The following is a 27,812-nucleotide window of genomic DNA, read 5'->3' as shown; positions in this document are numbered from 1 at the left end:
GTTAATGTATAAGTGTAACCTTAAATTATGTAGCCTTCCATACGCCCTGACCCAGAGCAATATGTGTGCTATGATAAGCATTTGCTGAAAATAGCAAATAGAAGCTGAAAGTGTTCTTATAAAACCCACTATGATTGTTGAATGCAACATATAGAAATAGCTTGACAAACAATGATGTTTGTAATACTGTTTGATAACTGGGTCAACTGAAGTAAGTTAATTCCTTTTAAAATTCTGTAAATGGTATCTACAAAGTACCCCCCACTCCTTCTCCATGTTATACTTTCTGTGCTATTCAATAAAAGAGAAAACAAAGTCTCCTGTTAGGGACAGAAACACAGGATCAGACACATAGAAAGATTCACAAGACAGCCATGAGGGGGGCTCAGACTCGGACTAATACAACAGATGAACAGAAATAACCAAAGACATTTGGAGAGGGGAGTACAGAAAAATCTGGGCTTGCTCTTGGTTAACTCATACCTCAGAGAAGTGCTTTGGTTTCTTGGCTTAATGTAACACTGGTGGATTCTGGGTAATTCTGAGTTTATTATAAATACATTCAAAGCTACCACAATGCCAGAGAATTGAAACTCCTAGGAAAAAGTACAAGGGCTATTCTTTGGGACCTTGGAATGCATAATCTATTTTGGATATGACATCAATAACAAAACAGCACAAGAAAAACAGATAGATGGGACAATAACAAACTGAACAGTTTCTTCTTTAGTAGGGTCAAAAAAAGGCATCTTATTGGGGCACAATTTTATATCATTTCCATTCAACACAAATTCTAGAGAAAAGACATGGCTAATGTTTACTGACCATCTACTGAATGTCACCATGTGCCAGACACTTGCTTACACGTTTCAGTTATAGTTTTTGTCATCTGACCACCCAAGACAGCCCACCTACAGTTAGCATTATAAAGGGATAAAAACTGAGGTTTACCAAGTTCAGTGACCCACGTACACCCAGCTGTTAGATTGCTAAAACTTGATTTAAACATAGCTCCCCTACCCTATGGACTGTTCTGTTTTTCCTTGATCATATCTCTTCTCTGAAAAACTATAGAATGTCTGAAGAGACAAACGGAGGCAGTGTCCAAGCTGGCATTGCTGGTGAGTTTTCTACGTTCAGCAGCTCTTCTGAAATGATCTGGTGGAGGGCAGGCTGTGCTTGAGTAGCCTCTGGGTCTGAGAACAAGGGGATGCCTCAGTGTGGATCACACAGGCTCTAAGTGACCTTACCTTGAGCTGATCTCAGCATTTCATCACCATGCACAGAAGCTAAGTGACTCTGGCCCTCCAGCAAGGCCATCATTAGCGCTGAAGGCTGATATCTGCACACTGGGATGCTGCTCTGTCTCTCGGTCCTTTATCTTACTGTACGTCTAGATAAACGAAGTGGCTCTCACAGAGACAGCACTAGTAATTGGACAGGCATGTGGGCACTGTAAGAAATGGAGCCTTTCATTCCCTGCTAGTAACACTCATTTTTTTTCTTTTTATTTAAGATCATTTTGTCACCATGTTCTAATTTCATTAAATATTCTCTGAAAATACTGTTTTGATAATAATGTTTCCCTTTGAAGATCTTGTCTAATTTGTGTAAACATTTCCACTGCTGGAAATTTGAGTGGCTGCTAACTTTTCTGTACTGAGAATACCCACCACTTCAAACTGAAAGAAAGGAGAATTTCCAAGTGTACTGAGTTTTCATGCGTATTGGTCTATGTACTCCGGGTGTGTGCGGCGTGTCTGTTTCTCCTCCTAGAAGGTCACTAATCTATAACAGCTTTCCTTAGTAAGTGCATTAACCTTTTATCTGCCTCAGTTGATACAATTTTCTTAGTTTGAATTTTCACTTTCTTTCTGATTTTTATTTACAGAATTTTTTTACTTCTCTGTTACTTTGCCTGCAAGTATGTGTGGATAAGGGTTCCCCTGGAACTGGAGCCACAGATAGTTGTAAGCAGCCACCTGGGTGCTGAGAATCTTACCCACAGAACTATTTCTCCAGCTCCTATTTACAGAATTGTAACAAGATATTTTCTATGTAAGAACAAGGGTAGCCATTATCTGCTCCATGCAATTTGCTCTAAAGAAAAATTTACTGCAACCTTCTTTTCTATCTGCTATTTGTTGATGGAGAAAATACAAGGGGCACAGAGTATTAGGTTACAGAAAAAATAACCATTATACCAAATACACAGAATTGTTTAGTGTCCTAGGCAATTACATAGCCAAGAAGGATCATTCATGTAAAAATCATAAATCCTGTTCAGTAACAGGAAAGGAAACAAGTGAAGAGACATATTACACAACACGGTATAACTCTGGTTTAAATATCTTTCAAAAATGAAAAGCAGACACAAAACATCTGAACTATTTGAAGACTATTTCTCAGGCTTTGTTATAGGCAAAATTAGATTTATAAACGATGAGACTATGAGACAGGCCCACACCTGTAGAGAAAATGAACAAGAACCTCATTGCAAAGAAATGTTCAGGAAAACTGAACTTGAAGGAGCTGGAGGGAAGTGTGGCTCTGTTTGTTTCCTTGCTTGCTTTTTTGTTTTAAATTTTTAAGATTTATATACCTATAAGTGTTGTGCCTGCACGTGTGTATGTGTGCCATGTGCAGGCCTGGCACCTGTGTTCAGAAAAGGGCATTGGGTCCTCTGGAACTGGAGTGGCTGTAAGTCACCATGGCAACTGAACCTAGGGCTTCTGGACAGGCAGAAAGTGCTCTTAACAACTGGGCTGTCTCTCTAGCTCTGGAAACTGCATTTAAACCTAAAATTGCATATGAAGTAACTACTTGTTTTTCTATTACAGCATCAGTTATCCAATGTGTCATTTGCCTTTTAATTTGTTGTTTCTCCTTTTCCTCTCCCATTGTGGGTGTGTGCCTGTCTCCCACTTCTGAGGCTCTTAGGATCCATTACTGTGAATGATGCTGCGTGACATAGGCGGACACAGACAAACAACAGAAAATAGGAACCTACTGTTCTAAAACCAGCCATTGAAGGGGAAGTCCATTTGCTCTGATCAGATTTATTAAAGTAAGGAGATGAGATGTGTTTCTCTCCTACCACACTAGAAAAAAAAGTATAGTCCATCTGTGTTCCGGAATTAGAAAATTGTTATGAATGTAATTTCTAAATGGCTAAAAGGTCAATGACCCTAACATTTTTATTCCTCCCCCAAATAATACCGAGTGGCAGCAATACTAACAAGAACTTCAGGAAACACCCACTCATTACCCTGCCATTTTTACAGATAAGAAAACTCAAGTCCCAGTCACTCATTGTTCAAAGACACACAGCTGGGAGGGAGCAGACCCAGCATATAAATTTAGGCAAATCTACTGTGAAGGCTGAATCCCAACCACTGTTGTGAGCTTTCCTCTCACTGGATCACTGTTATGAGCTTTTCTTTCATTAGATCCCTACTCTGAGCTTTCCTCCCATTGAATCTCTATTCTAAGGGCTTCACCCTCTGGATCTCTGTTCTGGGGGTTTCCCCACAAGGTGCATTCAAAAGCAGGTCTTGTAGATTTGTACAAATGCTGAACATAACCATGTGGTCACATATTTCCATATTAAGATCACCTTTCCACCTCCTGCTCTTCCTTTCCTGGGCAAGCACATCTCTAGTCTGCGTCCCAGATGACACTGTTTAGAATGTGGGCTAACGTGATGTGCTACACCACCACCCTGATTGCCCTTCTGAGAAGTACAGGACTCCATGGATTAATGACCAAACTGATAAACGGGAAATTAATACTCAGAGATTATGTCATTATAAACTCTTTTTCCCAAGGACTAAAAAGATCTCCTGGCTTCAGACCTATACCAGAAATTCACTGCATAATATTAGAGCAGAAAGTACAATTTCTGCTGGTGAATTCAGAATCACAAATTCAAGCATTCAGGTGTCTATTTTTTTCCCTGCAGTGCTGGCAATTGAACCCAGAAGATATACATTCTGAGCAAGTGTTATAACATTGTCCTGTATTAAGTGTTTAGAGGCATGATGTTTTACCAAATAGGTAATTGTCTATACCCAGGCCCCTTTCTATCATCATCGTCGTCATCGTCGTCCTCATTGTCATCACTGTCATCATCGTCATCATCATCACTATCATTATCAATAATGAGTAAAGAGAAGACAGAAGGAGACCGCAGGCCATGAAACTGAAACATTAGCTAACCTTAGGTTTCTGTTTGCTTACAAGAAGATCTTAGCACCTGGTCTATGTTTGTGCTCAGACAAAACCAGAAATAAGTCCTGTTGTTTTCTTTGGGGATTGAGGGAATGTACATGTTTGTGTATATATAACAGAAAAGATTATATAACCATATAATACATAAAATGTATATCATATAATATTTGCTAAAAATTCCAAATAAAATACTTTTAATCTAACAGGATTGATTACTTCCCTCTTCTTATACTTGTTCTCATTTCTTCATAGTCCTCCTTATGAAAAATACCAAAAGCAGATGCCATTCAATAAGTAGTTGATCAACTGCTAACATATAAATCATGATAAAATATAGCCCTTATCTTAGCTACTTTTCTAATGCTGGGACAAAAAAAGTGAGTAAAACAATTTATGGAACAAAGTATTTAGTGGGGTTTACTGTTTCACCACACTTTGTCACTTTTCCAATCTGTGAAGAGACACCATTACCAAGGCAGCTTATAAAAGGAAAAGTTTACTGGGGACTTACAGCGCCAATAAGCTCATGACCATCATGATAGGAAACATGGCAGTGGCAGACATGGCCCTGGAATAGGAGCTGAGAGCTTACATCTTTATTAATAGGTATGAGGCAGAGAAAAAGTTAACTGGAAATGGCATGGGCTTTTGAAGCAGTAAAGCCCACCCACAATGACACACTTCTTTCAACAAGGCTACACCTCCTAATCCTTCCCAAACAGTTCCATCAACTGAAGACCAAGCATTCAAATATGTGAGCCCATGGACGTCATTCTCATTCAAACTACTACAATGGCTTAGGGTTCATAATGGTGGCAGGAATAGCTGAGACCTCACATCTTAATCTACAACCCAGAGGCAGAGAGAGAAAGAAAATACTAGGAATCTGGTAGGAGTCTTTGAAATCTCAAAACCAAGGGCTAGTGCCACACCTCCTCCAATGAAGCTACACCTTGCAAATCCTTCCCAAACATGTCCACAAAGTGTTCAACCACATGAGCCTATGGGGCTATTCTCATGCAAATCACCACACTCTGTCACTATAAGCATCTGGCATAAGCATAACAAGCAGCAGACACCAAACTGAAACTCCAGCAAACTGCCCATGTTAATTAGCAAGTGGAGTTTTATAAACACCCACAGATCATGTCTGGCTGATTTTAGGCTTTAAAACAGAGGAATTAAATCTGTGGTTCTCAACCTTCCTAATGCTACAAATCCTTTAATACGGTTCCTCATCTTGTGGTGACCCTCCCCCCAAATATAAATTTTGTTGTTGCTACTTCAGAACTGTAATTTTCCTACTGCTTTAAATCATAATGTAAATATTTTTGGAGGTAGAGGTTTGCCAATGGCGTCGCAACCAACTGGTTGAGAACCACTGAGTTAAATAATTGTGTATATAAAGTATCCCCACAGCCACCTCAGAAGCTCTTGTGTTGAAGGCCTGATTTCCAGCTAATCAGGGCTGTGAGGAAGAAAGGATCCAAGGGCACTGACTATCTCTGAGCTGTGAGGAGGTGGGTGCACTTTTCAGAATAGAGTCACTGAGGACATGTGCCGAAGGGTATAGCTTACTGTGCTCCTTTCTGTTACACTACCTCTGTTTTCTGTTTGCCATGAAGGGAGCAACTCTGCCCTTCATAACTGCCACCATGATGTTTTGCTTCACTGAGTTCCAGAGACAAGGGTATTCGCTTCCAAAAGCACTCCTTCTAAAACCATGAGTTACGTGAAGCTTTCCTCCTTTTAAATGGTTTCTCTACAAGTTGTTTTGATTTGTTTTAACTGAGACAAAAAGACTGAAACATTTTGACAGAAACTGAAAATCTTACAAAGCTAAAAGAGCTTGTCATATGACCCTTTACCAAAAGAATGTGCTGACTCCTGGTTTATAGTAAGTAAACCAACACATCGCTAGTATTTTCTACTAATGTACCTTAGTGACAGAAACCAGAACCAAAAAACACCCTGTGCTACCTTAGGGGAGCTATGAGCAACAGTTTGAATGCACAAAGTTAAAAAGCATTTCCCTTTAACTGCTATTAGGAAATCAGTGCGTTCCAATGACTCTGCCATTCCTCAACTAAAAAGATAGTTGTAATTGCAGCCTTAGGTACTTTATAATGTTTTTAGCTGTGATAAGTAGTAATACTAATATACATTATATTATATTACATTATATCCTAATATATATATATATATTCTATTTCTATAAAATAGTTTATATGTTAGATACCAGCCCTGTCATCAAATTTAGTATTTCTGGGTTTTGTTTTCATAGATAAGACATGGTTTAACATTAATAATGCTGATAGCTTTTTATGAATTTAGAGCTGGCTTAGATATTAAAATACTAAGATGGTGACTTTTCATGGTGAACTGGACTACTTCTCCCCAGTATTTAGCTAAACATAAGATTATGTAGTTTGGTCTACATAGAAAAACTATCTTACCCTTCCACCAAGAAAGTTCAGAACGCTAAGAAGGAAACTCCTGCCTCTCCCAAAGCGGAAGCCAAAGCGAAGGCCTTGAGAGCTAAGAAGGCAGTGCTGAAAGGTGTCCACAGCCACAAAAAGAAGAAGATCCAAATGTCACCCACTTTCAAGCAGCCTAAGACCCTGCGGCTCCAGAGGCAGGTAAAATATCCTCGAAAGAGTGCACCCAGGAGAAACAAGCTTGATCACCATGCTATCATCAAATTCCCATTGACCATCGAGTCAGCCATGAAGAAAATAGAGGACAACAACACGCTTGTGTTCATTGTGGATGTCAAGAACATCAAGCACCAGATCAAACAGGTCACGAAGAAACTCTATGACATTGATGTGGCCAAAATCAATACCCTGATACGGCCTGACGGAGAGAAGGCGTATGTTCACTCGGCTCCTGGTTATGGTGCTCTAGATGGTGCCAACAAGATTGGGATCATCTAAAATGAGTCCAGATGGTTAATTCTAAATATACACTTTTTTTTTACCATTAAAAAAAGAAAAGAAAAACTATCTTTAAAAAAGCATAAGACTTGCCTGCTCAGATTTATCTGTATTAGTAAAAGGATGAATGAAACGAATTCATTTGTCTGCTACAAACACTGCTTATGTTTTTTGAGAAGATATAATTATAGCACATAATCAACTGTAAAGATTATCCTGGATAGCCTCGGTTGCCCTAATTCAATCAGTTGAAATCACTTATAATAGGCTTTGCTGGTAAGAAACTCACCTGTAAGTAAGAGCTTCAGCTTGCACCAAGTGTTCTACTCCATCCTTGCCAACGGCCTGCCTTGCTCACTTAAGCTATGCCTAGACAGCCCCACAATCTTGCAAGGCAACTCCTCATTCCCTCCCTCTCTCCTCACTTATAATCTTATGAGTTCTGTTTGTCTAACAGAAACTATGAAAGTCTAACATACCAAGTACTAAGTCTGAAAATACTGCAAAACTAAACTTATCTCTTTATAATTTTAAAGAACTCCAATTTCTAGAACAATGTTGTATAGTTACAGTACTATACGGTCACTCCTACTCCACCTCTGTCCCTCATTTCATTATGGCAAAACATAAATTCTAAGAAAAAATAATGTCCAGCTAAATGAAAACCAATTGAAAATAAAGAGACCCATGGAGTTATCCACATTATAAAAGTCACCAGATGTGGACTCGCCTATAATCTCAGGGATTCAAGGACAGAGGCAGGAGGATCACAAGTTCAGGCTAGACTGGGCTACATAGACAAGCTAGCTAAAAAGAAAAAAAAAAGACAAAGTATGAGAGTTGCTGACTCAGATGTATTTATATCAGCAGAAGATGGATGAGAGGAATAAAATGCCTGCTACAAGTAACATTAAAACAATTTCTACAACACGTTTCAGTCGAAAGGGAATAATAGTCAATAGGCTAGAAAACTTTAATAAGTTGGACAGATACAGATACAAGCCATTTCCTGGATCCAAACCATTAAAAAGGTAAATAATTCAAACAGTCAAGCATGCCTCCTACAGATTACCATCCTGCATGCAATGAATTTGAGGAAGAATAGCCAGGGTTCCTAAGGCCATGTCAGGACCTACTATGGACTAAGGAAAAGTAAAGCTACTCTGTTTATAAAATTGTAAATTTATTGTTTTTATCAATATTTGAGATAGTATCCCTGTGTTTTATGTTTTCCTGTTACTATGAAACAATATATTTTTCTCTGCTAAAACAAAGAAATTGAAAGCATGTTGGAACATGGTCAGATCCTTTCCATCTACCTCTGAGCATTTCATGAACCTGATCTGGGGTGCATTTTTTACTGTGTTTAGTTTGGGGATGGCAGCCTCTGTTCTGAACAATGCAGGAACAGAAAAACACAGTGGAATAAATAGGGCCATATGAAAATGTACTAACAGACATCTCTCAAGCACAAACAGCATTGCACTAAATCTAGAAGGTGTAATGATAGGATACCACCCATTTAAAATAAAGCCTGGAGTTTAGGGCTCTAAAATGTATCTACTAAGATCATGCTCTAAATCTGATGAGCTCCTGCTCATCTACTTCTGAGTCCCAGAACTTCGCCCTTTTCTGCTATTCTTTGACAATCTCTACATACCTAAGAATTAATTTTGAGGAGATAATAGTGGGTGTGTGCACATATTTACCCCCAATATTCACAAAACCTAGCTATATATGCATTATCTGTAAATCCAAATTTAAAAACTCACACAACACCCAAAGGTGTGAAGGTACAGCACTAAGTCATTTTCTGGAGCAAGCTTGTGAAGAAAGTTTTAAAAGAACACTTAGACTTAGTTTAAAAGAAGACTATTAAAAAAGTAATCTAACAGAACAAACAAAACAACAATGGCTAGAAAAAGACCTTCCTGGTTTTTCTAGAACAGAAGAGAAAATCAACATAGGTGTCTCTGTGGAAACAAACATTCATTTCCAGTCACAGTCACAGTCTTTCAGAGCTCTTTGTCTCCTTACTTTTAGTACTACATATGGATGCCACGGAGATCTATTCAGGAACCTAACTGCTGTTCCAAAGCCAGAAAAAGAAGCACTTATGAAGCCAGCAACTGATTTAATATGCACTGAGCACTGTCACCCACCCCAAGCAAGGTCCCCTTCCTTCAGTGCTACTGTGGCCTGTGTCATGACTTCACTACTGAGCCACAGCTAATTACAAGGCAGACGAAAGGCTAAGGGAGAATCCACACTAGACAATTAACAGACTGGACGTTCATTGTCTTGAAGTGTTCTGCATATGCTAATTCAAACCTCACCCTCCAGAAAAGCACTGTGCAACCAGGACTCTTTGTTCTGGTCTCTTTCAAGCTTCCTAATAGCGGGAGTGACCCTGATGGAGAGCACCCTGCTCACACCATGTCGCTGCCATTCATCCCCAACCAGCTGGGCATGAGTTTCTGTCTCACTCTGGGCTTTAAGTAGCACTGTTCACTGCAAGTGTGTGTGTGTGTGTGTGTGTGTGTGTGTGTGTGTGTGTGTGTGTGTGTGTGTGTGTGTTTGTGTGTGTGTGTGTGTGTGTGTGTGTGTGTGTGTGTGTGTATGTATGTGTTAGTAAAGTGGTAATAGTGGGGTGACTGGAGTGAAAAGAGAGCAGCACAGCAACGTGGGTTCACAGTACTCACAGGAGGACTCAGTAAGTATATCAAATCTGCATTGCCGTAAGGATAGCACACCTAAACCAGTATTCTCCTAAGTGAAAGCCGTGGAGACGTGAACATGGTCCCTTTGTCCTACTCTACTGTTAAGCTGTAGAACTGTCCTGCTGCGATTTTTTTTCTTCCTTTCTGTGGTACCAGAGAGTAAACCTAACATCTAAGCACCCGGCCACAGGGCTACAGTCCAGCAATCTTTTTATTTTTATTTTAAATGGGGTCTCAAAAAACTGTTTGGGCTGCCTTTGAACTCACTGGGTAGCCTGAACTGGCTTTGAACTCGCCATCCTCCTGACTCAGCCTCTGAAGTAGCCATCATTCCAAGCCCATGGCACCAAGTTCAGTCCTTGGTTATATCTTTTCAACATTATAGAGCTACAAACTACACTTCAAATTCTACGTCAGAGTTGTACCAACTGTACCATGTCTATACCCACAGCTAAGTGTCCTTTGTTCTGTGTGACCCTTGCAGTCACGTGACATGCATGCTATTGCCTAGGAAGAAATGGTCAAGGCTGACTATCTCCCGAGTCAATCATTTCATAACTCCATGTCAACTTTTCTTATAAAAAGTTGAAGTGTTCAGAGTGTAAAGTTCTTTTTCGCCCTACAATAAATGATAAATCAGCACAGGCATTAAACTAATAGTTTACAAGTTTGTGTGAACTCCTAAAAACTGTCCTATAAATCAGTATCTTTCCCAACCTACAGTGTGACACTTCCCTCAGAGATTACAAAATCCAAAAGCTCAAGAACGTGCATTTTTTCAGATTTGCTTCAAAAGAAGCAGGCCCACGTGCTACCTACAATAACAAGTATTGTCCTTTTGGCCGCATGTCATCAACTCTTAAGTTGTTACACACAGGGCAACTCGTCCAGAATGTTTATGGCTTATACCACAGAGCCAGGCTGCAGCATGCTCACAGCACTGTAAAAGCAGAGCTGCAGGTCCCTGGAAGGCACATCCCCTCTGCTTTCAGGCAGTCCTTTAGGCTCTTGAATAGATTTGTGCATAGCCACAGCTAGTCATAAATGTGCAGTTGATGCTTCCACCTTTCTCAAAGGGTGTTACAAGGAAGTAAGACAATGTTTAGAAATTAATCAGAATCCTTAATAGAAAGCCTGCATAGAGTTTGGAGTAAATGCACACATACACATAATAGATTAGCTAATTTCTGAATAGGTATCTTGGTTAGTTACTGAGTTAATGACAGTTTGGGCAAGAGAGCTCTATTTCCAGTTTGCTATCAACTTACCAAGTCTATTTTTGTTTCTTTGTTTCACAAACTGCTTTAAAATGAGACGTTCTGATTGATCCTCACTGCCCTGTGCTGTGTGCAGCATGGCTCTGGAACCCTCTAAGGACAGGGAAATGAGAAAGTGGAACCTGCGGGTCTGTCCTCACCCTGCAGACAGCTCCTGGGAGCATGAAGTAGCACAAAGTGACAGGAGTGCAATGCATGATGGGACTCCTTGCTGCTCCAAGAGTTGCAAGGAATGGGCTTCTGGTGGGAGGGGGATGGCATGACTCCTCTCCAAGGAGTCTAAACCCCTCAGCCTTCCAATTAGTCTAAATGTCTTAACTTATAGCCCTGACTCTCATTTCAACCATCTCATCCTCTTCGGCCTTTTTATTCTCATAGGTATGACTTCTGCCACAGGACAAAGCAAATCCTATCAGCCTGAGGAATTCAGTGGTATGCAATACCTGCTCAAAATACAAATTATAGGCTATGGACAATGGGGACTTAAACAGCGTGGAGGATACCAGTCATTAGTATAATTCTCTATCAAAAATATATTTTAATGGACTTATGATATTTTAGGTAATTATTTTCATCTTTAGTCTTCATAAAAATGCTTAGGAAGAAATAACAATTGATCAGATTCACTTCTCATTGGTATCACCCTCCTCTTCCAGGAAGAATTCTAAATGTTCAGTTTCTTGGAATTAAGCTAAAGAAGGTTAGCTAGTCTTACTAGTAATAAACTCACTAGGAAGCCAAACTGTGAGGCCTTCTCACAGCTCATTCGGCTGCAATGTTGACTCATTTGAAATCAGTCTGGAAGACTGTAAAGAAGTACGCAGAGTGGTGTTAGTCACAGCTCTGCTCCATGCGGGCAAACGGGCCATCAGCTCACCCTTGAGCCACACCTAAGCAGTGAGGAGAAAACTTGTCTATGTTGCCTAATACTGTTTTCCTGAACTTTGCCTGACGGTATTACGAAGATGTAAGAAGTTAATCTACCAAGGTCTTATTAATGCAAAGTTTATTATCACCCTGTATCAAATGAGTCTAGTGTGTCAGGTCCAAAAGAAACTTGGGACAGATGGCTAACTGTGGTGCCTACTAGCACACCAGAGTGTGTGCCGGCTTCCAGGCTCACTCAGCACTTCCGGCTCCTCTCAGCTCTTCTCACCTGCTCTCTACCCTAAACTCAGCTCACGGGCTTTCCTTCCCCAGCTTCTCATTCCTAGATAACCCTGACATTTCTGACAGGAACTCTTTTGGGTCTCAGTCCCCTCTCTTAGCCCTTTCTTCTGTTTGCTCTCTCTTCTCTTCTCTCTCCCCGTCCTCTCTCCTGTTGTGGCCTGGTTCCATCGGGTGGCCATGTTTACTCGACTGCTTTCTCTTCCTGCTCAGGATTCTTCCAGATGCCTTTGGCTGTATTCTCCCTCACATCCACAATCAAACCCTTACTGTCAACCATCCCTTGGAGCGATTGTGTCCTCACTTATACATGGTGTACTAATCAGGCATGCACAGATATATTTAAGTTCACACTCATTTTGTCAAACTTGCTCATAGTGTGTTTTTGGATGTGTTTACTTTCCCCAGTATCAGATTGTGGGAGGTGAACAGAAAGGGCTGAATAGCTTGTTGATTTCTTCCTTTCACTGTTGACTTTCTTTCATGTCTTCTCCCAGAAGTCATTGCAGTCACCTACTTCTACTCCATGCCTTTGCAGAAACTGCATCACTGCCTCAGAAGCCCAGCATTCCTGTTTCAGTCAGGCTAGACTTTTAGATCTGTGAGCCCAGAACTGTTAGTTCACATGGTCCCCTTTCCTTGTCTCAGACTCCCTCTTCTGTGTTCTGATTATACCTCATGTTGGTAAGTTAGTTTGGACTCTGGGCCTGACCTGACTGACAAGCTGAACATCACCCCCATTTGAAGCTGGAGTAGAATAAGTGGCTTTATTTCTTTCCCAATCCTGGCTCCCACCCACTAGCCTTGCCCTACCAGAAGGAATTAGCTCTTCCTGGAGAGAACCCAAGAAGTGACAAATCAAACAGCCTCAATGGGTGATGATTAAACTGCTGGCTCACAAGCCTAGACGAAGCTGTCAATGGGACTTAGCATTGCCTCTCATGTCCAAGCCAATATAATGTTCTGCAGTTAGCTTCAAAATCTGAGTTCTCCAATAAGATGTCTAGAAAAAATAATCAAGAGTAAATAAGTGCAAACTAAAAGTTTTTCTAAGAGAAAACAACACGAAGTACACAACACGATTTTGGAAGAGCCCAGCATTTCTGAAATCAAGATATCTATTACCAAGTAGATCATGACTAATGGAATTTGGCTTCTAGTTGAAATGAGTAAAAATACTTAGCTGTTATGACATAGGTCATTATCGTTTTGTACATTTATTTTTGTTGTCAGGACATAGTAATTATATAGAATAGTGGATTTCACTTCTGCATTTTCATATGTATAAAATATACCTTAATTGTATCCATCCTGTCAACACACACACACACACACACACACACACACACACACACACACACACATGCTTTACCTTCCTAGTAGTTCCTCTTCCATACAGACTTCAAATCTAATGTAGTCTCTTCCTGGTTCCTCTATTGCAGAATCTCTATGGAAACTGTTTGGAGGCTATGCAACAATACCAGATGAAATCCCTCAAAAGAGACCTTCAACACTTGATGATACACAGCACATTTTAAAGAAGGCATTAATATCAATGCTTTTCTCCATTCAAATCCATATAATTGCACCAAGTAATTATTCCTCTAGGAAATATGAATTTGAAAAATCCTCTACTAAGTGATAATTATGTTTATATTGTCTGGAATTAATACATATACTCTTATTCTAAAATTAGGATGCCAGGTATCAAACAAAGGAATATCATCAAGGAGAATTATCAATATTCTAAACTTTAAAAATTCCTGGTAGATTTTTTAGAACAACTAAACATGTGAGAATCATTTTGTTTTGTTTTCATTGTGTTTAGACATCTGGCTTGAAGCATCTGGCAGCCTAAAAGCAAAGTGCAGCTTCCTGAGGCCAAGCACCTCCTGCCAATGCAAGGCGGCCCTCCCACCCCACAGGCCTTTTCTTTTCGACACACCTCAGAAGATCTGCGTCAGTATGCTAGTCCTGGCCTGGGTTCTGGGTATTCATCCTTCCCCAGCTGCTTTCTGTCCACACCCTCCAAAATCACCATTTCCAAAGTGAAGGGCAAAACAGCATATCAAACACATAGAACAAGTGACATGTAAGGGAAATGCGTGCACCACGAATGTTAACGTAAGCCAAGCAGCTGTCATTATTGACTCTGCTTTCTTTGCTAGAACTGTGCACAGTCAGAACTAGTATTTGTAAGGTCCTCGTGCTTAGGAAAAGTTAACACTGGTGAGAGTCAAGCTCTGTCTCTCACCAGCCTTCATTTTTCTAAGTGAGTAACAACTGGGTTCTCTGGTCCCCACAACAGGGAGCATTGTTAAGTTACTAAAATCAATCTGAATTGGATTAGCTAAAGGCAAATGCTACACTGTGGGTGGGTGGGGGTTAGGTACAAAACTACAGGATGAAATACTTTGGGAGAAAGTTAAAATCACATTTAGTAGTTGCTCATTAATTAAGCACCATACACTATGCTTCAGTGACTGGGATAGGTAACTGAACTGGAAACACTTCGTACTATATGGGAGCCATTGGCACATGAAGAAAAGGAAAAAGAGAAACTAAAAGAGGAAAAAGAAAGGGAAAGAAAGTCAAAAAGTCACAGGGCAAGACACAGTGCTGTAACTGTGATCGGTGTTATAAACTGTGAAGTAGATAATAGTTGGTGTTGCCCTTACACTTTATGGATTAGATTTCCATAAAGTATTAGGCTTGACAAATATACCATATAGATCTAAACAAAAGTAAAATAAAAGGAAAGGAAGAAAGTAAAGTAAGGGAAGGAAGGAAGGAAGGAAAGAAGGAAAGAAGGAAGGAAGAAATGAGGTAGCTTTACCAGCATTAAGGAAAAGCTTACATCCCAAGTTATCTATACCAAGTCAACCAGTAATGCTAGACACTGAACAAAACATCATTGTGTAGAATTTAAGAGCCTCAAATGTAAGCCTCCTTGCCTAGACATGTGAAGCTAATACCTCAATGTCTGTGCCAGGTTTTTAAAAAAAAAAATCTCCTTAAACAATCAAGCCAGGTTCCTCTCCCCAGCAAGGTCTCGACTTCTGGATCTCTTATTAATCTTTTCATCTTTCAGTATTGACAAGGATCTTGATAGACCACATTAGCAACAACCGTATACTACTCCCAATAACTTTTGCTATAATTCCCACCTTTCCTTAATGGATTCGAATTTGAACTTCATTCTTTCCCAGGGCCTCCGCGCCCTCTGGAATAGATCTGAAAGGAATTCTTTTTGCTACTGAAATGCATCTAGTTGTGTTCTTAATCAGTGTGCTTCTCTAGAAAAACTGGAAGTTATTCAAAGTGTTAAAAATAGGACTGCAGAAACAGCTGAGTTGATCTAGTGGTTTAAAATAGACTGTCTCCCATAAGGTCATATATTTGAACATTTGGTCACCAGATGATAACACTGTTGGGGGCGGGGGTTAGGAGATTTGGCCATATTGGAGGAGGTTCTAAAATCTAAAGATCTAATTTGCACCATGTCCAGTTCACTCTTCTGCTTTCTGTTAGTAGTTCAAGACATGAGCTTTGAGCATCCCACTCTGGCCACTATGTCTGCCTTCTGCCACATGGAGTCTGACCTTCTAGACCCATAAGCCCAAATAAATCCTGCCTTTCATAAATTGCACTGGACATGGTGTTTTATCACAGCAACAGAAAAGTAATTATTACAGTTGTGAAAGTGCTTGCTGCATAAACATGGGGACTCAAGTTAAAACCCCATCACCCAGGCACAGCAATGTGGGCCTGAAATCTTAGGACTGGGCATGGGGTGGAAACAAGAAGTTTCCAGGGACATGCTAGCCAGACCATCTAGCCAAATCAGCCAGCTCTGAGTTCAGTGAAAGATCTTGTCTCAATATATACATACATATGAGAGCTATTGAAGAAAACACTGTTGTTGCCCTCTGGCCTTCACATGCATCCTCACACATACACATACATGTACACACATATACAATCACACATAAACACATATACTAGAAATAAAGTTGCCTTATGATCCGCCAATTCTGCTACTTGGTATAAATCCATGAAAACTAAAAATATATGTCAACATACAAATTTGTGGAAAAAAAGCCTTCAGAGAATTTTTTTATTAAACACAGAGTAGATGCAACTCAAATGTTCATTAGTTGATGAGCAGACAACAAACTGTGATACACCTTTATAAAACTTGGCAGTAAAATGCAGCAGATCACCAGTACATGCTGCAGTGTAGAAAGGCCTTGAAAACATTACACTAAATAAAAAGTATTTGCATGTATTGCATGATTCTGTTTATATGAAATTTCCAGAAAAAAATGCACAGAGACATGGAGTAGGGTGGTGATTTGCAGGGACAGTAACAAACTGGAAGGAGAGGTAGCTGCTCATGGGGCTAGGAGTGATGAACGTGTTCTAAAGTTAGACAGTGAGGATGCTTACGCACATCGGTGAACACACTGAAAACCACTGATTTGAACATCTTAGACTATATTTTTGTTGTGTGTAAATTATATCTTAACAGATCTACTATTTTAGAAGTCATTGGTATAGGTTCATTCGCTAAATACATACTTGTCGAGGGTCTGCTGTGCACTAGGCACTGAAAACATCAAAGGTATGAACACAGTCTCTGCTTTCATAGAAACATGATGGTAAATCATTATTGTCAACTCAATTGGACTGAAATTGATTCCTGTGTTATTTATTTAGTTGTTGATTTAAAATTGATTGTTTTTTATGTATAGTATATGTATGTATGCGTTCATATGTGGATGATTGTTTATGCATGTAAAAACCAGAGGTCAAAATCAGAGTCAAATGAGGGCTTAATAGCTTATTTTGTATAGAACAGGACTTTTCATGAACCAGATCTTGTAGACTGTTTGATCACCAAACCTCCAGGATCCTTCTGTTTCTGCCTACACTGGGATTGCAGGCATGTGCAGCAGTTCAGGCCTTTTTATTTTATTTTACATGTGTGCAAAGGATCTGAACTCAGGTCCTAGTGATTAGATGGCTATCATTTTTATTTACTGAGACATCTCCCTAGCTTCTTGACTGGGCTTAGGATTGCTTGGAAAACACAGCTGTGTGTGTGTGTGTGTGTGTGTGTGTATGCATGTATGTATGTATGTATTTCCACACAGATTAAACTCAGCAGGGAAGATCCACTTTGAATGTGAACCTGTACAATCTCATAGGCTGGGAATATTGAACTGAATTAAAACGAGCAAGCAACACCAGCATTCATGTTTCCAGACAACAGATACACTATGATCATTCACCTTACCTTCTGGTTACCTTGTCTTCCCAAACTGTAAGCCAAAACAAACCCTGTGGTCTTTATGTTACTTTTGTTGGGCATTTTGTCACAGATATAAGAAAAAAATGAATACAAAACTCTGTGCTTAACATGTAACATGCAAACTGAAAGAACTTGTTAAGTGGCAGTTTAAAGTGATAAAGGCCAGAAACAAGGACTAAGGAAATAAACAAAATAGTCCTTAGGATGGAAAGTGGGAACAATAGCTCCTTTCGGTGCCAACATAATATTTTTATTGATTCTTTGGGAATTTCATATCATGTACTCCAATCACACTCATTCCCAGGCCTTCCATGTCCACCCCTACCCTTGTGACCTCCTCCCTCAAAGGGTTAAAAAAACAAGTCCAATTTGTGTTATCTATATACTCAGTGGGGCATGGCCAAACTCTCAGTGGCCTCCCCCTTAAATAGAACTGAGTTCTTCCCTTCCTGCACCCTCATCAGATGTCACCAGTTGGGGAGCACTAAATTCAACATTCTTATCACAGAAAAGATAGTTCTTAAGAAATAACATTTCACCTGAAATCTGAATTCAAAATGAATAAACTTGAAGACTGAAAAAAAAAAGATGGAAATGCCAAGGTCCTGAGACAAGAAAGAACTTGAGGCATTCCCGGAACTATGGTCAGATGATGACACCGGTCAAGTGACAGAAAGATAAGCAGAAGCCAGAGATGGTACATCCGTACAACAAAGTAAGCATTTGGACTGTTCCCAGTACAATGGGAAAATTGCAGGGGGTTATTAAGCAGACCAATGACATGATCCATATTACATTTCAGAAAGGCAACAAGATTTATCGAGCACATATAGTCTCAGGGATACTGATGTACTCCAAGAGAAAGGTATGGCCTGAACTATATTAACAGATTTTATATCCCTGACCAGCACCTAGAAATTAAACAAGGGCAGGGTGCTTTCCTGTTCTGCTCAATAGATACAATGTGCCTGCACAGATTACAATGCAAAGAAAAAAGTGAAACAGTATGGAAGGAATGTGCAGACTTGAACAAAAAATTTTAATTTCTTATTCTATTTCTATCCAATATGGAGCACTGGCATATATACACTGGCATTACTGAGTCTTTGTCTTTGTGGTGGTCTGAATGAGAAGAGCCCCCACAGGCTCATATATTTGAATGTTTAGTCACCAGGGAGTGGAAATGTTTGAGAAGGATTAGGAGGTGTGGTCTTGGAGGAAGTGTGTCACTGGGAATGGGTTTATTTTCAGTTTCAAAAGCCCACACCAGGTCAAGACTCTACCTCTGCCTGCTGCCTTCAGATTAAGATGTAAAGCTCTCAGCTACTGCCCCACTGCCATGCCTGACAGCTTTATGCCATGATAATCATGGACTAATCCTCTAAAACTATAGGCAAGCCCCCAATTAAATGCTTTCTTTTATAAGAGTTACATTGATCATGATGTCTCATCAATGAAACAGTAATTAAGATAATCCTTACCAACGTAAATGAATGACTAGCAATACTTTACAGAGCTGCTTAAGACTTAACTGTCTTGATAGATACATGTGTGTTTTAGTTAGGGATTCTATTGCTGCCATGAAATCCCATGACCAAAGCAACTTGGGGAGGAAAGAATTTATTTGGCTTATGCATCCTCAGTGCTATTCATCATCAAAGAAAGTTAGGACAGGAATCAAACAGGGCAGGAACCGGGAGGCAGGAGCTGACGCAGAGGCCATGGAGGAATGTTCCTTACTGGCTTCCTTTCCATGGCTTACTCAGCCTGCTTTCTTATAGATCCCAGTACCACCAGTCCAGGTATGGCACCACCAATAAAGGGCTGTCTTGAAAAAAAAAAAAGCAAAAACAATCTATCTAGGACCTCCCTCCCCTTCTCCCCCGCCCATCTCTGTAAAAGTGACTTTTATAACCCACCATCGCCCCCTACACCCCCATACCTTGAAGTCAACGTGTTTTGTTTTGTCCAGAATAAAATACCTGGTTTCTCTAATGATCACACAAATCTTTCATGTGTTCCAATATATAAGGCACTGTGGAAAATTTAGACGGGTTCCATCTACACTTGCCCCTTGTGGCACATCTTGCTATTACAGATACTAAAAACAAATTATAGGAAGCCATTCTCTACCTCTAAGCTCCTGAAGTCAACCTCAACAAATCTTCCTAAAATTCTAATGGGGCCACCATGGAGTTGTGATCACAGAGATGAAACAGAGCCATATATCTGATGTTTCAAGGAATTGGACTAAAGAGTAACAGCCAGTGTTCCAAGTAGGCCAGCCAACTTAAGTCACCACGATAATAAAGATCCCTCTGTATGAAGCTCACACAATACAAAAAGGGAAGACGAAATAACCCAATGTTAACCAATAGGTTTCTCCTGTTCTGTGTCCCTCTCCCTGCCTCAGAAGAAAAGTAACTCTGGAATGATAAGCCCACGTTTGTGAGTTTTTATTCTGTTTCTGATTTTCTGTGGCTTTCTCTTTTACACCCGCCCCTTCTGCCGAGACCTGCTCGAACACTTCATCTATTTAGAAAACGATATGCTCTCCAGTTATGTTACCATCTACCAGAGTTCTAATAGGAAGGCGAACAAGGTCGATCGATGAGCATCAGTAAACGGAGTCCAATGCTGTCTCTGAGACCCATCACTAAGGAGGACACGCTGTGAGGAGAAAGCATGCTTCTAAAAAGCCCCAAGCCAGGAGAAGCCCTGCAATAGAAAGAGCGGGGGAGGCGCCAGCTGAGAGACAACGTTCCTACACAAGGTTATGAAACAGCTGCAGATGATTGACCTTAGGACGGACTTTGGCCAAGTTCATACCAAAATAATCTGATTTACATGCTTAAAACTTTCTGAAATCACTTAATTCTTGCCAAAGTCCACCTGTGGGGCAAAATACTTTGGTCTTGCCCCTGTGAAGACATCACTGACTTCCTAAAGCCACCAGCTGCTTGCTGGAGTGTGTTTGTACCTAAGGTCCCCCAAGACCTTTCTTGAGTTAATTAAAAAGTGGGTTTTTTTTTTTTGCAAGTTCTTCTGAGGCTTTCCTAGAAACCCCTGTGAAAAGCTGATAGGAAAGCAATTTTTTAAATTCCTTAATATGTCATGAATGTTTGCTTTTCATAATTGCTATGTCATATTTCTTCTTAAACTTTTCTAAGGAATTAACTAAATGAAAAGCAAGATGATGTGTGTTTATTGACAAGACTGTTGAGCGGGTGATAAGACAGAAAACGCGTATGGTTCCTCACTTCACGGTCATCGTCAAATGACTGCAGGATCATGTTTTGTTGTGAGTGAAATTCCATCAAAACTATCAAAGATAGCCAAACTAAAACACCCTTCAGTAAATGTCACATGATGCTATAGCTATACTGTTATTGGTAAAGAGATAAAAGGGAGCCAAGTGTATCTCCGGAAAGAGATGTAATGTTCTCAAAATTATTATATTGACTCTTTTAAAAGAATACTGATACAAATTACTATAAATAGAACACCTTTTGAAGACTGCTACAAACAGCACACAATGGCATTAAGTTGTCTCCCTTGGGTGAAGAAAAGACACTGGAGCATGGCAGTACCTGAGGCATTTCCCGAGTTACTATCACCTCTACATCCTGTTCCCCTGAGAGCCCCATGTTTAAGTTTAAACCCCGATACAATATTTGGAGATGGAGCCTTTGGTGGATCTTCAGAACTAAGTAAGAGCACAGGGGGACTCAGACATGAGGGGCTCTCTCCCCTTGGCCGCTGTGAATACAGCACAAGAGGAGACACACAAATCAGTTCCTTACCAGGGAATCAAATCAGCTGGCATTTTCATCTCAGAATTCACAGCCTCCTTAATGTCTCTGCGTTAGCTGTCTTCATTTATGTGAGTAATAAATGTGAGCGGAGCTTGGGCCACTCGGTTTATGACATTTTGGTATGGCAGGCCATGCTGACTGAGACACAGACAGCAAAAATCAATGATGAACAAATTGCCCACTGACTCGGACTGAACCAGAAACTTATTCGGAAACTGTGTTCATGTTCTCAAGCCTTGTCTTAAAACATTTATTCCCCTAGTGAGTAAGTAGTAGGACCATTGTTTTCTTTTCCTGACACAGCAATGGCTGCACATGTTTTTGGTACCAATGCCGCCCCCTACCATTTCTTTTTCAGTGACTGTGGGTCCCAACCTCCCATTCTCATTACTCATTCAGTCTGTACTTTGCTCTGTCGTCTCAGCATAAGTACAAAGGCTTCAACTAGCATTTTATGGGAAGTAGAGCATTTACATGAAGTTTTTCTTTGCCACTTAGGGATTTAGATTGTCCCATACTTTGGGCATCTTTCTTTGAGTATTGAGTAATCTACATCAATTGCTTGCAAAAAGCAATTCACAATGCTTTCTGGAAATTGCTGTCTGCAAGTAGCCTCCTATTCGTCACTTATATTTCATACACAAAAGGCATAGAACGCAGAGTTCAAATAAGCTCAACAAGCAAGTTGCAGATAGCACGGGGCCAGTGGCTTGAGTCTTGTGACAACTGCCTCCCCAACCCTGTTTCCAATTTTAGAGTCCTGGGGTAAAACTGCAACGGGAACAGTATGCACAAAGACAAAGGGGCAATCTGTCGATTCCCTACATACCACGCACCTAAGGGACCTGAAGTCTCCCATTTCCCACACACTCCATAGTGCTTTCAATGAGCAAGAGGCTCCTAAGTGCAAGAAATAGATTTTCTTTCTTGTTATTAATAGGAAAATGCTATTACATTGAACATTATTTTAATTATCCGCAATTCCCCTGTAAACCGTCTTCTTAATGAAGTCGCTTCATTGACTAATAGCTTTCAGATAAACAGCATTCTTAAAATTATATCACAGGTTCAAGTCTATTGAATGCTATCCCTGAATGTATTTCCCAAATATCTAATCTCCACTCTCTTCACTTTAATGACCTGATAATATTGCCAGGTTGGTGAGCGTCACAGCTCCATTGAGGACAGTGCAGTCTGCTCACTGTGCTCATACGGATCTCCTTGTGGCAATTCCTAGGGACAGAACTAGTGAGCCACTTTAGCCACTGCCTAAAGTCATTCCCTACATTTTTGTCGCCCCACATTCCAAAAGACTTTATTCATTTTTCTGCTAGCAACAAAAGACCTTCCTGGTTTCATCTATCAAATGAGTGTACAAATTTTATTGCAGTTTTGCCAACGTAAGTTGCTCATGCTTTGTGAACAAAGGATTACTCTGTAATTATAAAATAGTTTGATATGCTATAAATTCAAGCAAGAACCTTAATCAAGACTTAACAAATATTAACATGTTTATTTTACTAACTGCATATTAACTGTTTTGCCCATTTGTTTATAAAGTCTCAATGTTTTAGAGGTAAAAGTAATGAGTATTGGTTGTTTCAAAAATAAAAGTAGAATCACCGTAACAACTGTAAAACTGGGTCTATATTCAGAAATAAGGTATTGACCACACAGAGCTCAGACCTGCAATTCCAGCCCTCAGCAAGTGGAGGCAGGAGATTACTTTGGGTTTGACGAAAGATTCTGCCTGGAAAAACAGAAACAAACAAAACCCCACAAAGCACAGTTTTACAGAGATACATTGGGTACCCTCTTTTATAGCAGCGTTTAAAAAATTGGCTAAAATGTGCACAGAGCCAAGTCTGCATAAAGAAACAGATAAAAGAATAAATAAGCGTGGCACATTCATCAAGTGGAATATTAGTTGGTGTGATGGCCATTGTTGGTTGTCAACTTGACTATATCTGGAATGAACTATAATCCAGAAATGGAGGGTACACCTATGATCTGGATCTAGACAGGAAGACACACCTTTAATCTGGGCCACGCCTTCTGCTGGAAGTCTATATAAGGACATGGAAGAAGCAAGAGAATGTTGCTCTTTGCCTTCTTGCCCTCACCTTGCTAGCATCCATTCCTTCATTGGCATTGGAGCCTACTTCTTTGGGATGCCAGCATATACAAAAGACCAGCGGAGACAGCAAGCTTGTGGAACTGAGCAACTACTAGATTCCTGGACTTTCCATTTACATCTGGCCATTGTTGGGTTAGTTGGACTGCAGCCTGTATTCCAATATATATCCATAGATATAGACTCAGTGTAGACCCACTAAGGATGGCCTGGAGCAGGCTCATATATATAAAATGAGAGAGAGAGAGAGAGAGAGAGAGAGAGAGAGAGAGAGAGAGAGAGAGAGATTCATTCCTTAAGTTCTGTGACAATAGAGGACCATAATACAGTTAGTCATCAAAAGAAGGAAATCCTGTCAAATGGGACCAGATACATAGATGGACTGGGAGAATGTCATGCTAAGTGAAATAAGCCAGTCACAAAAAGAAAAACACAATATGATTTTATTTTGACTTCAAGTATCCCCCAAGAAACACAGAAGGATTTTGACTGAAATGACCTCGGCAAATCAATGTGGAAAGTAATACAAATCAAAACACTGGCTGTGGGGCTGGAGAGATGGCTCAGAGGTTAAGACCACTGGTTGTTCTTCCAGAAGACCTGAGTTCGGCCCCCAATATCCACAACCACCTATAATTCTGGTTCCAGGGGATCTAACACTTTGCTGGTTTCTGTAGGGACAGGCAAAACACTTATACATATAACATATTTTTTAAATAAAATACTGAACATACTTAGAAAGAAATGCTTCTGCTTTCTAATACATTCCACTTTCTTTAAAGGTGGCCAAGCTCTGTATATACATCCATTTTGTAAGAGTGTTGTATATAACATGTAATTTTACTTTCATGCCCAGCCTTATATCAATAAGAACATATTAAAGGTCCCTCACCAATTTTAGCTGCATATATATATATATATATATATATATATATATATATATATATATATATATGAAAGGAGGCAAGGTTTTCCTCGCACTTCTGGATTTACAAATGTGGTAGAGGAAAATCAGCTGCAGTGCCAGAATTAGAGTCCTTTTCTTTATGCAGTGGTTTTGAGGATATGTGATATGTACTGCTTGCCCTCACTACATACCTTGCTTCAACTGATTCTGCCCATCTCTCCTGGTCACACAGTGTGACAAACCCTACCCTACACAACAAAGTTGCCTTAGTTAGGGTTTCATTGCTGTGAGGAGGCACTGTGACCATGACAACTCTTATAAAGGAAAGCATTTCACCAGGACAGGCTTACAGTTCAGAGGTTTAGTCAGTGATCATCATGACAGGAAACGTGGCAACATCCAGGCAGACATAGTGCTAGAGAAGGAGCTGATAGCTCTACACCCGGAGAAGCAGGAGGAAAAGAAGTGAGCCACTGAGCCTGAGCTTAAACATCTGAGACCTGACACTCCAACAAGGTCACAGCTACTCCAAAAATTGCCACACCTCCTAATAATGCCACTCCCTATGCACAAGCATTCAAACACATGGGTCTATGGGGTCATTCCTATTCAAAGCATCACAAAAGTCATTTTCTCCAAGTTCTTGTGTAGAAGACCAAGAAAGAAGGGGGAGGGGAGTAAAAAGAGGGAAGAAGGAAAAGGAGGTTGAAACTTTACAGATGATATTGAAACCTAGAAAAATAGAAGTGGAAATATGTTTCAACATTTAAGAGCATGTACTTCATTCCAGAGGACCTGAGCTCAGTTCTCAGAATCCATATCAGATGGTTCATAACTTCCTGTAACTCTAACTCCAGAAACTCACATCACATGCATGTGACTCACTCTCTCTCTCTCTCTCTCTCTCTCTCTCTCTCTCTCTCTCACACACACACACACACACACACACACACACACACACACACACACACACACACAAATAAATGCAATAAATCTTTCTTTAAAAACAAAAACAGAACTTAAAAAAGCAAGAAGAGAGATTGACTTTTAACGCCCAGATTTTGCAACAGCCACAGGTTGGTTTAAAACACCATATCCAGTTGATGTTAGAGATCTTCCATTAACTACCATTACGCTTGGTCATTTGATGCCATCTAATTGAATGTAAATATGTTACAGCATAAAGCAAACAATGTCTTATTAGGAAAAGCCCTAATGTAAGACAGGTGAACCAATATTACAGCTTTCACTAAGGCTTAGAGGCTTGTTTTGTTGGTTTTTTGGGGGTGGGGTGGGAGGGACACACAACACTGTGTACAAGCACACACCTGTGCACACACATGTGGAATCCAGATCAGGATTTTGGGTTCCTTCTGCTATCACTCTCTGCTTATTACATGGAACAGGATCTCCACTCCAGTCACTACTGCTCTAGCTAAACTGGCCAGAGAACTCTCAGGATCCACTTGTCTTGCACCCTCCCCAATGTTGGAGTAACTTTGTGACCACTGTTTGTCCCCAAGTTGGTAAACAAAGTGCTCTTATTTAACAGGTCATCTCCTGAACTCCCAAGGCTTTGTTTCAGTTTAAAAATTCATATCAAATCAATAATATAAGAAGAGCATGCCTTGTATTCAAAACCTAATGCTAAACACTTCAGAAAGGAGGAAGGCAAACTACCCATTTAGAGATGAGATGAGCATTTCGGTGGAGGATGAGGGGACAGTGCTGGGGAACAAACACGGAACCTTGCACAAGCTGAAAAGGCAAGCTACTACTCCAGCCTGGCAGAATGTTAAGTAGAGAAACATCTAGGGATCCCACAAAAAACAAGACAAACAAAACTACTGAAACTGATAATCAAATTCAACAAAGTAAAAGAAGTCAATAAAGCAACATATAATATCAACACACAAAATTGTTTTTCTATGCTGAACTAGCTCACAAGAAATCAAGGGGGTAACTCTACAGTATCTACAAAGTCTGTAATAATTAGAAATTAGCTTAAAGAGACAAAGAAAATATAAAACACTGGGGAGAAAAACTTTAGAGGACACACACACACACAGTAAAGATATCATAAACAAGAACTGCAAGATTTTACATTGTTAACATATCAAACCCCCCCCAAAAAAATAACTTACAATGTAAAGCAATCCCTACCAAAAGACCATTGGTATTCTTCATACAAATATAAAAACAAAATTCAAGTGGAACTACAAGATGCTTTGAATAGTCCAAGTAAAACTTACGCAAAGGGGTTCACAATGTTCAATTTCAAAACAAGCCATGAACAACAGTGACCAAAACAATTTAGCACTGGTATTAAAAGGAACATAGATCAACGAAACAGAAGAGACAGTAAAGAAATGAACACATGTATTTACAACAAATCGACTTAACCAAGACAAGATACATACTGGAACAAGGAAAGCCTTTTGAACAGCTGGTGCTGAGGAGAGGGGGAAGAATGAGCATGTGGCTTAACTGACAAAGCAGCAAACATACAACACAGTCTCACAAACAAGGGGTGGAGCTGGAGGGTGGTTCATCTTGGACCTCCTTGAAGGGTCAGGAAAGTCTTTCTGGTGATGAGGGCTAAGGTCAAGATTCAGGAGGGCAGAAACGACTCCCATTTTTTCCACTATTGAACCTCTAACAGTAAACACAAGTCTTCCTGAACTGAATCACATCTTGTTTGGTCTAGAGTTTGTGATGCTTCTATAATTATCCTATGTAATGAGTGAGAAACAGAGAAGATAAGTGTGCAACTTTGAAATGGTTCTGTTAGACTGATGCTACCTCTGTATTTTTCTTGGCATGCCCTTTGTATAGTGTAAACATTCAGCACCAAGACTTGTGATCACACACAAGTTCCAAATCTGCATCCCGATGGTAAATTGGCAGCACACATCCAGATTTCACATTATGTGGATATAATCCAACCCTTTCATCATTGCCCAGCTATTAAGTCTTCTTCTGACGTGGATAGAGGACAACACGTCAGGTACTAAGCTCATGTAACAACACATTCAGAACTACTGACAAGTATGTTTTTACAAATTTCCAACACACAGAAAGAAAGTTTAAGACAGCTTTCTTCCTGCATGTTTGCTGAGAATGAGATTAGCAAGTGTGAAAAATTTAATTACCAGATACAATTCTACACAAAAAAAACATAAAAGGAATTGATCATGTTTCAACTAAAAAAAAATGCTTTAAAAACTATTTTAAAGTATCTATTATTTAAAAAAAAAAACAATTGCGTCTATACCTGAAATTCTGTTAAAAGTTACAAACAGAAAACTTACG

General features: G+C 39.9%; 2 protein-coding genes across 20 annotated transcripts in view; one reads left to right on the top strand and one right to left on the bottom strand.

Annotated features, from left to right (window-relative positions):
* ST7 (suppression of tumorigenicity 7) overlaps positions 1 to 27,812 on the bottom strand; it is a 248,072-nt gene that overhangs the window by 135,659 nt on the left and 84,601 nt on the right. The gene's annotated exons all lie outside the window — the stretch shown is intronic.
* Positions 2,479 to 11,013, top strand: LOC120102444 (60S ribosomal protein L23a-like). Its single transcript, XM_063286882.1, has 3 exons — positions 2,479 to 2,552; positions 4,075 to 4,164; positions 6,650 to 11,013. Exons 1-3 carry the CDS (start codon positions 2,479 to 2,481, stop codon positions 7,164 to 7,166), a joined length of 681 nt encoding a protein of 226 aa, XP_063142952.1. The 3' UTR covers positions 7,167 to 11,013.

This window comes from Rattus norvegicus, chromosome 4, assembly GCF_036323735.1.
Source record: "Rattus norvegicus strain BN/NHsdMcwi chromosome 4, GRCr8, whole genome shotgun sequence".
In the NCBI taxonomy this organism is placed as follows: Eukaryota; Metazoa; Chordata; class Mammalia; order Rodentia; family Muridae; genus Rattus; species Rattus norvegicus.
The sequence above is the reverse complement of the archived record's forward strand: the minus strand, read 5'-3'. Positions and strand labels throughout refer to the sequence as shown.

Bases quoted from the DNA above. Each gene is read 5' to 3' on its own strand.
- LOC120102444 (XM_063286882.1), top strand. From the start codon at position 2,479: ATGAACAAGAACCTCATTGCAAAGAAATGTTCAGGAAAACTGAACTTG. The intron at 2,553-4,074 runs GTTTGTTTCCTT...GTCTATACCCAG, and splicing joins CTGGAGGGAAGTGTGGCTCT to GCCCCTTTCTATCATCATCG. The intron at 4,165-6,649 runs GTAAAGAGAAGA...GCTAAACATAAG, and splicing joins ACTATCATTATCAATAATGA to ATTATGTAGTTTGGTCTACA.